The sequence below is a fragment of the Mus musculus genome, chromosome 6, assembly GCF_000001635.26.
Source record: "Mus musculus strain C57BL/6J chromosome 6, GRCm38.p6 C57BL/6J".
Taxonomy (NCBI): domain Eukaryota; kingdom Metazoa; phylum Chordata; class Mammalia; order Rodentia; family Muridae; genus Mus; species Mus musculus.
In genome coordinates, this window is record NC_000072.6 from 88,755,545 (window position 1) to 88,769,567 (window position 14,023).

General features: G+C 51.8%; 1 protein-coding gene across 5 annotated transcripts in view; it reads left to right on the forward strand.

The window, feature by feature from the left end:
* Window positions 1-14,023, forward strand: part of Mgll (monoglyceride lipase) — a 103,949-nt gene that overhangs the window by 31,133 nt on the left and 58,793 nt on the right. For 3 of the 5 annotated variants that reach the window (NM_011844.4, NM_001166249.1, NM_001166251.1), the window contains exon 3: window positions 9,052-9,158. In NM_011844.4, coding sequence (NP_035974.1) covers window positions 9,052-9,158 — 107 coding nt within the window. Of the gene's footprint in view, window positions 1-3,897; window positions 3,951-9,051; window positions 9,159-10,687; window positions 11,165-14,023 lie in introns of those variants that run through there. The other 2 variants (NM_001166250.1, XM_011241332.1) reach the window with 2 other exon arrangements.

A 14,023-nucleotide genomic window follows, 5' to 3' on the forward strand; every position in this document is an offset into this window, starting at 1 on the left:
TAGGTAGCAGTAAAGGCACCTGGGCCTTTAGTCAGGTGGAGGTCACTTGTCACATTGCCTTGCTTCTTAGCTGGGAGCCACCAGAGCTAGCATATTGCAGAGTCACCCCCCCCCCCCCCGGCTCACACCACAGCCCACATGAGTGTTTAAAGCCAGACTGACAGGTATAGACTTCTATGGAAAGAGGTCTTGCTGCACAGAAGGAGATTCAGGGAATGGCCTCCAGGTCTTGATGTGGCAAAGGCAAGGGACCCATGTGCTACCTCACTCTCGACAAAAACAAACCTGTTAGAGCAGAACGAATCTCTCTAAAAGGTGAGGAAGGCGACACTCCTCTGCACATTGACCCGAGTCGGTGAGTGTTCTATTCCCTGGCCCTGAGAGGGGTTACAGTGACATCCAGAGCTCATTCCTCAGAGGAGCACCCTCAAGGCACCCAGCCCCGTCAGCCAGAACGCCCCTTGCTGCATATAGAAATAATCAAGAGACATCCAGGAGCTTCCAGGGTCAACACAGAGCCAGCCACCAGAGGCCATGTGGGATCACAGGGAGCTAGAACCTGCAGATCACCCCAGAGGCTGCCGCCTCTTCTAGACCAGCGTTTTCTCAGCCTTCTTAAGGCCGTGACCCTTTAATACGGTTCCTCATGTTGTAGTGATCCCCAACCATAACATTTTGTTGCTACTTCAAAACTGCCATGTTGCTACTGTTATAACTCACAATGCAAATATCTGGTACGCAGGATATCTGATGTGTGACCTCTAAAGGGGTGGAAACCCACATGTTGAGAACCATTGTTCTAGAGTACTGAACAAGGGGGAAAGAGGGCAGAAGAGGAGGCAGGCATTCTCCAGCACTCCAGCACCATAGATAGACTCTTCTAGAATTTCAGTGATTCCAGGAAGGCTCATGGTAACAGGTCCAGCCCAGAAGGCAGGGAACATGTCAGCCTCCCTTGTCTTCTCTTTCTGGGAGCACTTTAGTATGGACAATGTGTGCACATCTCGGGGAGAGGAAGGGAGCCTCATCAGATGCTTGGCCACCTCCCCACCCCCATCCCACCCCACCCCCACTGACTTGTTGGGCACTTCGAGGTACATGGAGACATCAGCTGTCCTCTCCAGAAGATGCAGGGCAGCCAGGAGAGTGGTGGCCTCGCACAGCTGTGGCTGGTGAACCCTAAGGTCACTGTCAATGCAGATATAGGGAGAGGGGGACAGCGTGTGGCTGGCAGGATACCGTCCATTAGCACCGTGGTCAGGGTGGCTGTCCACTGTCTTCCTTGATGACCTTTATCGACCTCCCTGCCTTGGACTCTGCTCAGTCCTCTGTTTCAGTGTCCGGGGATGATCGAGAATGCACAAGTTGGGTGGACAGGAGTAGCAGAGGCAGCATCCCCGAGGCTGGGCTGCTGCGGGTTTTAAACGCTCTGTTTTGAAAGTGTATAAAGTGGTAGGAGGCTCTCAGGAAACTGGCTGTGGTTCTGTCATCATTGCAATCTTGTTTACTTCTTGGAAAGTGCCTCTGCCTTTTAGTAAGAAATGAAGGTTGGGTTTCAGTCAGATGATTCATGTCATTCCTGTCATGTTTGCAAAATCTTGGGCCTCCCTGCCAGCCCGTGAGGCCTCTGTCTTTCTTTGTGTCCACCCCAATTTGCTCACAGCCCCACACTTGCCTTGAACGCCCCAATGTCTGTGGTTCCACCTGCTCACTCTCTCTGTTCCGTTTCTCTACAGAAGTGTTTGTCTGTGTGGTAAATGGGGTCATCTGTGGGTGACAGGAGGCACTTTGGGCTGATGCGCAGAATGGAATTGGGTGCTTTTCTGCACAATTGAGTAAGTAGCCTCCAGGACTCTAGAGGATGCCCTAGAGAGTTTTGTCCATCCATCCACCCATCCATCCATCCATCCATCCATCCATCTGTCCGTTCGTCCGTCCATCCGTCCATCCATCTTCCCATCTGTATATCTATCATCCATCCATCCTTTTTCCAACTGTCCTTCTCTTCATCTGTTCATCCATCCATCTGTCTATCCATCCACATGGCACTTATGGCTAAGAGGCTGTGCTCCTGGGTATGAGATTCCCAGATGAATCTGTGGAGTGTAGTCGCCCTCCCCAAGGAACAAAGGATCCATTATACCACGTTCTGACAAGTGCTGGGTGAACCAAACACAGTCAGAGGTTCTAGGACCTTGTGGGGAGTGATCAGCTGCATGGGAAGCCACCGAGGGTTAGAGGTCAGCTCACACCAATGTCGGAGGACATAGACAAAGTTGGGGCACTGGAGAACCAATATATCTTGTGTGGTTGGAAGACAGGGTAGGAAAGTGGGGGGGGGAGGGGGCAGGGGCAGGAGGCCAGAAGAGTAAGTGGTTGGTGTGGAGAGGGGCAGAATCATAGCCTGACCTGGTCACCCTCTGTGACATGACCACGTGCATAGTTTTGTCTTGTGATTGCTTTGTGTGGTGGTCAGAATTGCAAACCTCTCTGGGTTCAAAATCTATTGTCTGTGTGAGCTCAGGGAAGTTGGTTAGCCACTCCGAACTTCTCTCATCTGTAGCACCGACACTAAAACAGCACCACCTCAGGTGAGGTTTGGTTTTGGTTTTGGTTTTTTGAGGGCTCAATGAATTATGTTGTAATAATATTCTTAGACCCAGCCAGCCAAGTGGCAGCTGTCAACATGGCTGCTGTGACCGTCATGTTGGGCTTTCCCCCACAGCTCCTTAGTCCATGGTCACACCTCAGTGAGGTCGGCGTTACTGATCCATGTCGCAGAGGACAAGTTTATTTCTGTTTCCTCTAGATTGTGTGGCCCTCGGCAGGTGTGAATCTGTCCTTATCCTCTGGCCTGGGAAGCCCTGCCAAGGAGGGAACAGGGGTTCAATTTGGATTTCAACGGAGCCCAGAAGGGATCCAGCTCAGTTCCACAATCCCACCAGAGGACCAGCAGATGCATCTTTTTTAAATGTTTACAGCCATAAGATTGGGAGGCTGTGGAGCGGGGCGCCTGGGAATATGCAGGAAGGGAGAGCACACACCACCCCTCGTTGGGGGGAAGCCCTTGGAGACACTGTGGCTGGTGTCTGAGCTTCCCCAGCCTGAGTGGCTCCTAGGGGATGGGAACTAGCACTGCACTCCTCTGACTGCACGTCCCTTCCTGTGGATGCTGGTGCCTCTCCAGCATTGCCCTGATAAATGAGCAGAGCACCTCCTCCATCCTACTGGTTATCAGCCTTGATATCTTTGAGTACACGTGTGAGCAGGATGGAGCCAAGTCTCCCCACCCAGAGCTAGGAGGGCACCAGGCCTTGATCCACAGATAGGCAGAGCAAGTAAAGCAGGGCCCACAGAGTCTAAAGTCCTCTGGGGAACAGATGGGAGAGTCCTGGTCCTCTCAGTCCTGGGCTCTGTGCCCCCAGGAAGCTATGGTTGGTGGTTGCTGTTTGTTGCCTGTCCATCTTCCCAGGGGTCTTGCTTAACCTCCTGGAGCTGGCAGCTGTGGGGGGGATGATAAGAATGTGATAGTCTGTGGTCACAGGTTGTTTTTCTTACTTAACCCAGGGGTAGGTGAGGCAGAGGAGAAAAGGCAGAGGGAACTCAGAGCCTTTGGGCACATTTCTGGGCTGTAGAAAAAAAAAATCATCACATCCAAAAGCAACTTGGAGAGGAAAGGGTTTACTAAGGCGCACATATCCTGAATTCCACAATCCACTGAGGAGAGCCAGGGCAGGAACTCAAATGGGTGGGAACCTGGAGAGAGGAGCTGGTGGAGACGCCATGGAGAAGGGCTGCTTTCTGGCCTGCTCATTGTGGTTTGCTCAGCCCGCTTTCTTATAGAACCTAGGACCACCAGCCTAGGAAGGACACCACCCACAGTGGGCTGGGCCCTTCCACATCACTAAGAAAATGCTCTACCGGCGTGCCTATAGCCTGATCTTACGGAGGCAAGTTCTCAACTGACGCTTTCTCCCCTCAGGTGACTATAGTTTGCATCAAGTTGACCAAAACCTAGCCAGCACAGGGCCCTTATCTCGTTTCTGCTATTAAAAAAAAATTCTGGAATTTAGAAATTAAGGGTGTGGAAATCAAGGTCGGTGGAGGTTCAGGAACATGCTATGGAGAGCACTGAGCCCGAACCCAGGCTTTCATTCTGCCTAGGTTTCATTCTGCGCACATCTGTGGCTCCTTTACCTTCGGTGTCATCTGAGGTGGGTGGCAGTAAGCTCATCTCCACTTCACAGGCAGACAAACTGAGGCTCAGCCAGACTAGACCACCTGAACTGTTAGGAAAGGACAAGGGGTGGGGGAGAGTTCAGTGATGCTGGGGAGGAAGCACCAGTGAGGGCTCACTCGTTCCGAAAGCGTTGAGCCTCTGGCTCCTTTATCTCAGGTTCCAAATGGTTTCCAGGGTGGCCCCTCCTCTCAGGGCTGGGTGCCAGGCAGGCCATCTGCTTCTGGGGCCTGCTGCCCCTCCCGCAGCCTCTGCCTTCTCCCTGAACGCCTGGCTCCCGTCTGGCTGCAGCCGTGGGGATGTTCCAAGGAAGAGATCTGTGCAGTCTCTTTTGCAACCTAAATCTTGTTGCTGTGGATCCTGCCTCGTCTGCACACACAGCTCTGCTGACGCTCGGCTCCTGTCCTTAGTTGAGGATGTGGGGTGCCAGGGGAGGAGGGAAGGCACCGACCGGACAGTTTCCCTTGGCACCTGTTCAGGGCTTGGCTGCATCAGCTCCCTGACAGGCATCCTCCTGTCTCCTGGCCCCATGATGCACAGTAGCCCTGAGAGCTTAGCACGGAAGTCATGCCAGGTCACCACCCTGCTTGGTACCGTCTTTTCTTAGAGAAACTTCCCAGCTCCCCCATGTTGCCCAAACCGCGGAAGCCCCCTCTCCATCGCCACCACCAAGCCATGCCTGGCTTCTGCTGGGCCTTCTTCCTGTGCCTGGGAAAGGTGCTTCTGTGCCCTAAATGGGGAGATGGGAAGGAGGGAGGGGCAGCATCATCAGGTGGGTCTGTGAAGGGGCAGTACCATGAAATGGGCAGTTGGCAGGGGCCACAGATGTGGCCATAGGTTGGCTTTGGGGCTTCCGGGAGGTCCTGCTTTAGCCTGCATTCTAAACCTGAGACTGTCACCTCTCACCAGCCCGGGCTTTGCTCCTCAGATACACTGTCCAGGGCCTTCCTTCCAAGGCCCGGCCATCATGTCTAAGTAGGGCTCTCCTGCCTGCTCCCTCCTTGTGCTCATATGTATGTATGTCTTCCCCTGCTGAGCATCCTTCCTGCTAGACTAGGAGCTGGGCGCAGGCAGGGGCAACATTATGCACTCATCTCAGAGTCCCCAGAGTCTGGCTCTAACAAGTTCCCAGCCACTCTTCTGGGCCATTAGGTACCACGGTGACCTCTGCCTTATGAAGCAGAGTCCCTTCATTTCTCTGTCCATGATGACGGTCAAGGGAGTCAGTGGACTTCCCTGGGCTCGTGAGTGACTACCGGCAACCAAACCAAAAGTGACTTTTCTTGGGGGAAATGTGAACAGACATGTAAATGGAGTGCCTGCAAGAGGTGGAGTCCAGCGTGGTGAGCCGGGGCGGGGTGAAAGGCGTGTAGGGGACCTTCAAACAACTGCATCGCCAAAAAAGTCTCCTCCTGATGAACGACAGCCTCATGGATGCTGCATACATATGGAGCTCCCTTTCAGGGAGCTAGCCACTGTACTCAGGCACTTCCAGAGGCAATGTGTCTGGGGCAGAACCATATGCAGCTGTGGGGCCATAGCAGGAAGGTTCTAGGCTCTGGGGCCAGGGAGGGCAGGGAACGGCAGCTACTCTGATTTCAACACTGCAGCAGCCACCACATGGGCCCAGAGGGCATTGCACTACAACACTGGGCTGCTCTCCCAGCCGCCAGGATGACAGTGACTGCATTTCTCAGTTTTTCAAGCTCTGTCGCAGATTCCTTCAAGCGGAAGTTTAACTCCAGTGTTCTGCAAGACTCCAAAGAAAGCAGCTTCCAAGTGGCAGCAGCTCCCGGGGGGTGAACACGAATGTTCCACCGGCAATCCTGGAGCTAGGGGCTGGCCTGTGAATGGTCATACAAAAAACCCTTCGTTTTGAATGATCATGCAAATAGCAGAACCACGGGCCAGGGGCATACGACCACTGGGCTGAGTGGGGCATACAGAGGGAGATGGGAGGGAAGGAGGGGCAACATCATCAGGTGTGTCTGTGAAGGGGCAGTACCACGAAATGGGCAGTTGGCAGGGGTCACAGATGCGGCCCTGGGCTGGCTTTGGGGCTTCTGGGAGGTCCTGCTTTCGCCTGCATTCTAAACCCAAGGCTGCCATGACAGTGAGATCTGGGCCAGGTGTGTGGGAGGAGTCCTCTTGCTAGATGTCAGGTCGCCTACTCCTCCACTGCGCTTGGGCACTGACATCTCAATTGAGAAGATGACAGGCAGGGCCTCTGTAGTGACAAATGGCGAGGATAAGAAGTACTGGAGGGGCCTCATGAGTCAGAAAGCTCGGGGTGGAGATGGAGAGGTGAAGACAGGGAGGCGAGCAGGAGCCTCGGTAGGTGCAGCTGTGCAGGTGGGAGCACACACTATAAGAATGCACTTAAGTGTGTAAGCCGGCTCAAACCTGGCTAAAAGAGGGAACGGTGGGCTGTCTTCTGAACCGAGTGTCCAGGGACATCCATTAAGAGCTGAGCACCAGCCATGGGGAACGTGTCTATCCCTAGGAGGTGGCCAGACATGAGGCTACCCCAGCTAAGCATTTGGTAGCATGCCCTGATTGACATATCTGAGAACCAGGAAGGAAGCTAAATAAAGGTCGCTAATCAGTAAAGAAGTGGAAGAAGGTCGTGATGTTTCTTCTCAAAAGAGCTTTAAGCAGTGCAGCCTGACTTAACTTTGCTTAGACAGACAGACTTGGACTCAGTGAATACTAACGTGCAGGTGTGTGTGTGTGTGTGTGTGTGTGTGTGTGTGTGTGCGTGTGTGCATGCGCGTGTCCAATGTGCTAACTTGACAGAATGGGGTCCATGCCAGATCTGAAACCCTAAGCTATGGAATGCTCACTTGCTGTAGTGAGTCTGAGCATGCCCACTGGGTGAGTCTGAGCATACCACTGGGTGAGTCTGAGCATGCCTACTGGGACGGGGGGTGGGGGGGTGGGGGGGATAGAACTTCTGTGGAGCTGGCAGGTGTGCAGAACTCATTGACCTTGCTCCCATTATGGGCAGCCCCGCAGTCCGTTTCTTTCCAAGAGGTGACAGCAGCAAGCTCCTGCAGGCTCCACGCCTTTGTGGAGAGAAGCCATAGCTCACCCAGCAGACACTTTGGGAATGCTGTGACTTAAAAGCAGCTGCTCAGAGGAGTCTCGGGGAACCTCTGGGCAACATCTGGGCCATTGACCTGAGCAGGTGCTTCTCAGCCTTGGCTGTGCATGAGCCACGAGGAGCCTCTCCAGCTCCAGACCCGTGGTCTCTGGAGAGGGATCCGCATGCCTGTGGTTTTAGATGCTCCCCAGTGATCCTTAGTTAGGGCTGAGGTTAGAAAAGGCTGCAGTGAAAGGAAATGGCTCAGAACAAGTGTCTTAAGCCTCTGTCACGTATTGATCAGGGGGGTGGATACTATCAGGGTGTCAAGCTGGGCATGACAGTGATAGCTCTACTGCTATTTCTGACCCCAAATGACCACCCATGAAGTCCCCCAGTGTGGCCCATAGCTGTATAATGGAGACAAAACATTTGCAAAATCTAGCCTGACTACTTTTCTGTTAGTGACTATGGGCTGAGTCACCACAGAAGCCCATGGTCCCAAAGATAGGTACCCCCGAGCCAGTCCTTGGGAAGTAAAATCCTTGTGAAGATGGGGGATGTTGGGGTCTGAGGCACACTCCACAGCAGCTGAGAGAAATATGAAGACACCTCTCTACTGATCCCAGGAATATCAAGTCGACAGGTGTCTCTGTCTGTTGATAATCTGGCAGCTGGCATATCCGTGGACCACACAGGTTGGGAAAGCAGGTCTCCCATCTTTAGGAAGGAGCAAGAACACAAATGCTAGAGGTGATGTTGCTTAAAGATTAAAATACAAAGCAGAATGAAACAGATCCGCATTGTCAGCAGCCCGCAGAGCTGAGCTGGGAGGGATTATGGAAAGAACACAGCTTTTGAGTGGGTTGGTTGCTTCCCAGCCTGTGTGTAGGGGCTGGCCTGGGGTGCAAGACTGGGGTAGCTCAGAGGTCTGTGCCTTAGAGCTAAGCTCAGATGACAGAGCTGAGGTCCATGCCTTAGAGCTAAGCTCAGAAGGCAGAGAAGCCAGGAAGCAAACACAGGGCCAATGCTGCCACACCCTGTGGTGAAGGATGGGGTCTGGCCTGGGAGAGGGAGTGGATGAGTTTTGTATTGAGTCTTATGCCAATATGCTGGAGCCCTTTAAGCCAGGAGGTGACACATTCTGACTATCTTACTTGCTGTGAAACTTAGACACTTATCATCTCTGAATTCTACTCTCATCTGTAGAGACAACAACACAAACGATAACAGTAGAGGATTAAAATCCTTTCATATTCTGTTAGCAGGGGGACTGACAGGCAATAAGGGTGGGTGAAATGGTGGCTGAGGCCCTCACCATGTCATAATTATGACAGGAACTCCTCACCCAAAGGGGACTCTCACTCCCCACTATGGGTTTTCTGCTTGAACACTGGGTATTTCGGAACCCAAGTGCCCTGCACTGACACCCAGAAACAAACAGTCCTGAGGAGGGTGGCACCTGCTCGCTGCTAGCTTTCTGCCAGGACCCAGCATAGGTCAGCTCCCATGACCTCTCAGGCACTGGCTTTCCAGAGAGAAGGCCAGGCCTCGGACTCCATCCCATCAACTCTGACTGCATTTTAACTCTAGCCCCCTGACTTACCAACTGGCACTTGGAGCTGGGGGGTTGGGCTCTGACTCATTGCTGGCTTGGTGTGAGCTCCCCAACTGCTCCAGCAGTCTTGTCTGTGGCTTTGTCTTTCCTAACCGCTCCCTTCTTATCCTCCAGGGCCCTCATCTTTGTGTCCCATGGAGCTGGGGAACACTGTGGCCGTTATGATGAGCTGGCTCATATGTTGAAGGGGCTGGACATGCTGGTATTTGCCCATGACCATGGTGAGTACCTCCAGTTGCCACCCAGGCTGGCAGAAAGGCCTTTCATGTTCCCTTTCTTCCTGTCCAATTCTGTTCTCTGGGTTAAAATCTACATGTGGTTATATAAGTAGGACTGTGGGTCTGGCCAGCAGTCACTATCAAACCAGTGTTAGCAGACAGGCTTACTGGAAGCTTGACTGAGAAACCAAAGTTGGGCCTGTTTATCTAGAGCCTGCCTGGGCCAAGGAGTCCTATAGTACATTTATAAAGTTCTAAAGTTCTCTCTCTCTCTTCTCTCTCTCTCTCTCTCTCTCTCTCAAGTGGACACAGTTTTCTCCCAGAGGACTTCAGGTAGATGCAGTAAATCAGACTGTGTTCAATTTTAATCTCAGATGAACCAGCACAAATTTATAAAGCGTCTCGAATATGTTTACACATACATGTATTTACATATACACATGCAAGCACAGTACTGTTATAGATTAGGAGGAACAATTTATTTTGGCTCATGGCCTCAGACATTTTGGCCCATCATGGTGGAACAGAACAGAGCAAGCCAAAGCAGCCAAGAGCAGAGCAAGCCTGCACCAAGGGCCTCCATCCTCCCTTTCTCTTCTGTCAGGCTCCCAGACTAGGGGATGGCACTGCCCACATTTCAGGGGTGTCTTCTCCACTTACTTCATCCTCTACTGAGGTGCCCTTAGACACACCCGGAGTGGTGCTGTAATACACTCTTAGACACGTCTAAAGCCTGTTGAGTTGACAACGAAGATTAACAATCGCAAATGGGTAGGCACATGTAAACACGTCTGCAGAGTGCACACCTATGCCCATATGTGTGTGGGGATGTTGATGTGCAAACACTTATGAGTACACACACATACATGCATTCATATTCACATACACACACATGTGTATACAGGTTATGCGCATACACATATAACAGATAAGCACAGATACCTCCAGGCTAAATTTTTTTTCTCTTTTTTATGTAACATAAACCTTACCAATGGGACTGGGCTCATTTTACAAGTCGGTATGCAAATTCCAGTTCTTCTTGTACTAGGATTTGAACCCAGAGCCTCAAATACGCTGGGCAAACACTCTATGACTGCTCTATCCTCCAACGTGGTATGCAGCCCTTGAGTTATTTTTGTGGTGTTCTTATAACTGAAGTGTCTCCAGATTAGGTTCCCTAAGCCTCTGAAGCTAAGTTCCCAGTCACAGCGTGGTCATTTCCGCACAGCCTAGTGTGGTGCTCTGCCATTCTACCCAGATCCCGAAATGCCACTTGGTGTATCTGATTTGAGTGTAGATAATTAAGTGATGTTGTCAGAAGGAGAGACAGGGAGCCATGGCAGTGGCTTGAGTCTCCAAGGAGAGAGAGCCGAAGTCACACCAGGGAGAAGCTCATGAGAGATGGATAGGCTGCTAGGTGATTTTTGTCCACCAAGATCTGAGAATTTGATTTGCCAGGAGCCCCTTTTAAGCTAGATGTATGCACGTGTCTCGGTAATTGAGATTATTAACTAAATTCTTGCCTATTACAGCTGTGATGCTCTCTGCTGCTCTGCAGTCAGCCCTGGTTATATTTGTGAGACTTATTTGGCAGATAATATTCCAGGGTTATCCCCGAGGCGTTTGCTGTGGGGGACGCTGTCATTATTAAGCCCAACGCTCTGCACACTAGAAAATCCTGAGACAAGAATGTTTTGTCCTGTTGCATCCGTCTCCATTAAAATCCATTGTCGTTGTCGTGGTGTGCTGGCGACCCCTTGAATTGTTGCAGCGAGCACCCTGAATCTCGGGACCTGTCTTACAGCTCAGCGTCAGCCGTCAGCCGGCTGATCAGATAAACTGATAAGCCAGATGAAGTCAACGGGAGGTTTTGTTTATATCGCCTGGCTGAGGTGCTTGGAAAAACCATTTTTAAAGCGTTTTTTCTTACTATTGTTTAAGAGTCCAGGGAGCAAAGAAGCAGCCCACGTCTTGATGTGGCCACCAAGAATAAATAATTCTGAATTTGCAGCAGAGGACTCTGTGATGTTCTAGATGTCAGGAAGGAATGGTGGTGTTCACCTGTTCCGAGTTCCCAGAACGAAACACTGGGAACACCTCTACATGTGCCGAAGGGAGGAGTCTGAGTCAAACAACCAACCCAGTTGAGCTTGTGTATGTATGCACACGCATGTGCCGTCTCTCCAGACACAGGGGCACAGCCCCCCACCCACCCACACACAGAGTGGGTCCAGATCCCCACTTGATGACAAAGTCCAAGCCTTCCTTCCGCGTGGGCCCTGATTCTGTCAGATTGGTGACATAACGGAGAGAGAGAGGGAAAGGGCCTAGCTGGGAGCCAGGGGAGCCCCTCCCTTCCAGGAGTCAGGGAAGACCAGCTGCTGTGCTGTCCCCAGGGCTATGAACAGGGGTGGCACAGCTGGGGGGGGCCTTACCCTGGCATTGATGCCTTCAGCTGGGTCATCTCAGACCTGCAGAGGCCATGGGGACATAACATGAAGGCAGAGACAGGAAATGTTGCACGCAGAAGCTGGACAGACAGCTCACAGCAGCTACAGTGCTGCCTCTCACAGTGCTATTTACGGACACACGGGTGACTGTAACCCCGATATTGATCCGTGGAACCCTGGAGGTCTCTGCCCAGCCGCCTGTTGGCTTCTCATTAGCTGTATCCCCTGAGGCTGTGCTGTGGCTCTTGGTCTGGCCCTGTTTCTCAGGTTGCCTGCAGATAGATATTTAGCTTTGCTTTCTATTTTATCCTTTGGAGTTTTCCAGAATGGCCTTGTGGGTTTGGATAGGTTACCGGAGGGGAAACCAGGATGCTGTCTATCAGTGAGGGATGCCTGCCAGCCCCGCAACAGGCACTTGTCCTATGTTATCTCAGATTCCTCCCAAAGACTGAGGTTAGTATGCCTGTCTCATAAGTGGAAGATCTAAGGTTAACCCAGGAGGCTGTTAGCTTTGTTCTGGAGCCATATATGAGTCCATTGTGGGAGACAGGAACCCAATCACAGCAGCCTAAGGAAGAGAAGTCTGATCAGAATGGCAGGTTGCTGTCAATACTCGAGACTTTGTCCAGATTTACCCCACAAATGTTACAGATGTTACATATCTCTGGTACTCACCCCTTTGGGCCCTGTTTCAGCCACCTGTTCTCCTACAAGAAGTATTGGGCAGGAAGTCGGGAGGAGGGAAGGGCTGAGATCAGACCAGGACAGCAGACCTTCCTCAGAGATCCACAGCAGGTCCCAGCTGGATCCGACTGGCCAGAACTGCTTCCTGGGTGGTAGCTAACAGAAAGGGAGGCAAGGAAATGGAATTGCCAGCTGCTAACCCGAACAGTGAGAAAGAGGGAGAGAACAGTCATGGCTGGGGAGTCTCTGTGCCACACCACACTACAGGCATTGCCACTCTGAGTACATTCTGGATGCTCTACAGGGCCGTCACAGGGCCATCTTCCATGTTATCCATCCACATGCTTTCCTGTAAAGTCTGAGGCAACAGATATTACTGTACATAGTACAGTAGTACTATGGGTTCAAACCCCTAACTGCACATGTGCTCTGGATGGGATGTTGTGCAAAGAGGGGTACGCTGGCACAGTAACGTACAGTCCCGCAGCCCTTCTCTCAGTGGCACTTGTCATGCTGGGGGTGATGGTTCTCTTAGTTGAGGCGCATTTTATTGACCTGCTAATTATTCCCTCTCTCAACCACAGAACCTCTCAGTCCGTCCACATGTAGCCCCAGCACGGGAAACGCCACGGGTGCTTGTTGAATGGCTAGAAGAATCTGTAACTCACATTCAATGAGACAGATGTTTCAGATGTGAGTTGTGGGACTTCCACACTGCGTATCTGTAGGGGTGGGACTGGTCACCACCAGGACCCACTATGGAGTGGGCCTGGTGGCTAAGGGTCAGGGAAGCTTGTAAATGATGTGAGTGTATTCCCTGAATGGGGGAGCCATGCACCTGGTGTTTGAGTCCGGTGTCTCTGAGCTACACTGGCATCCCTACATCCTGTGGGGCTAGCGGGGTAGCAGAGTCATACCACATGAGTAGGATCTTACTGGAAATGGAAGGTGTCCTGGTTACAGTTACTATCACTATGATGAAACACCATAACCAAAAAACAAGTTGGGGAGGAAAGAATTTAATTGGCTTATACTTCCACACCATACTCCATCACTAAAGGAGGGCAGGGCAGGGACTCAAGCAGGACAGAAACTGAAAGCAGGAGCTGATGCACCATGGAGGCCATGGAGGAGTGCTGCTTACTGGCTTACTCTCCACAGCTTGCTCGTCCTTTCTTATAGAACCCAGGACTACCAGCTCACAGGTGGCACCGCCCACAATAGCCTGGGCCCTCCCACATCAGTCACTAATTAAGATAGGGCTTTCCTACACCCTGATCTTATAGAGGCATTTTCTTAATTGAGGTTTCCTCCTCTCAGATGACTCTAGCCTGTGTCAGGGTGACATAAAGTTAGCCAGCACAGGAGGACTCTGACCACTGAAACCTCTGGGGAGAGCCTAGGGAGAAATTGATATCGGCTTCCCTGAGCCTCGGATCCTGCTGTCTTTGGTCTTTGGTGCACTCCAGACACTGCAGTTCTCTCTCTCTCTCTCTCTCTCTCCCTCCCTCCCTCCCTCCCTCCCTCCCTCCCTCCTTCTCTCTCTCTCTCTCTCTCTCTCTCTCTCTCTCTCTCTCTCTCTCTTTCTTTCTTTCTTTCTTTCTTTCTTTTGTGTGTGTTGTTCTGGTTGTTTGTTTATTTTCGAGACTGGATTTCTCTGTAGACTCACTGTGTAGACCAGGCCGCCCTGGAATTCACAGAGATCCGCCTCTCTCTACCTCCCAAGTGCTGGGA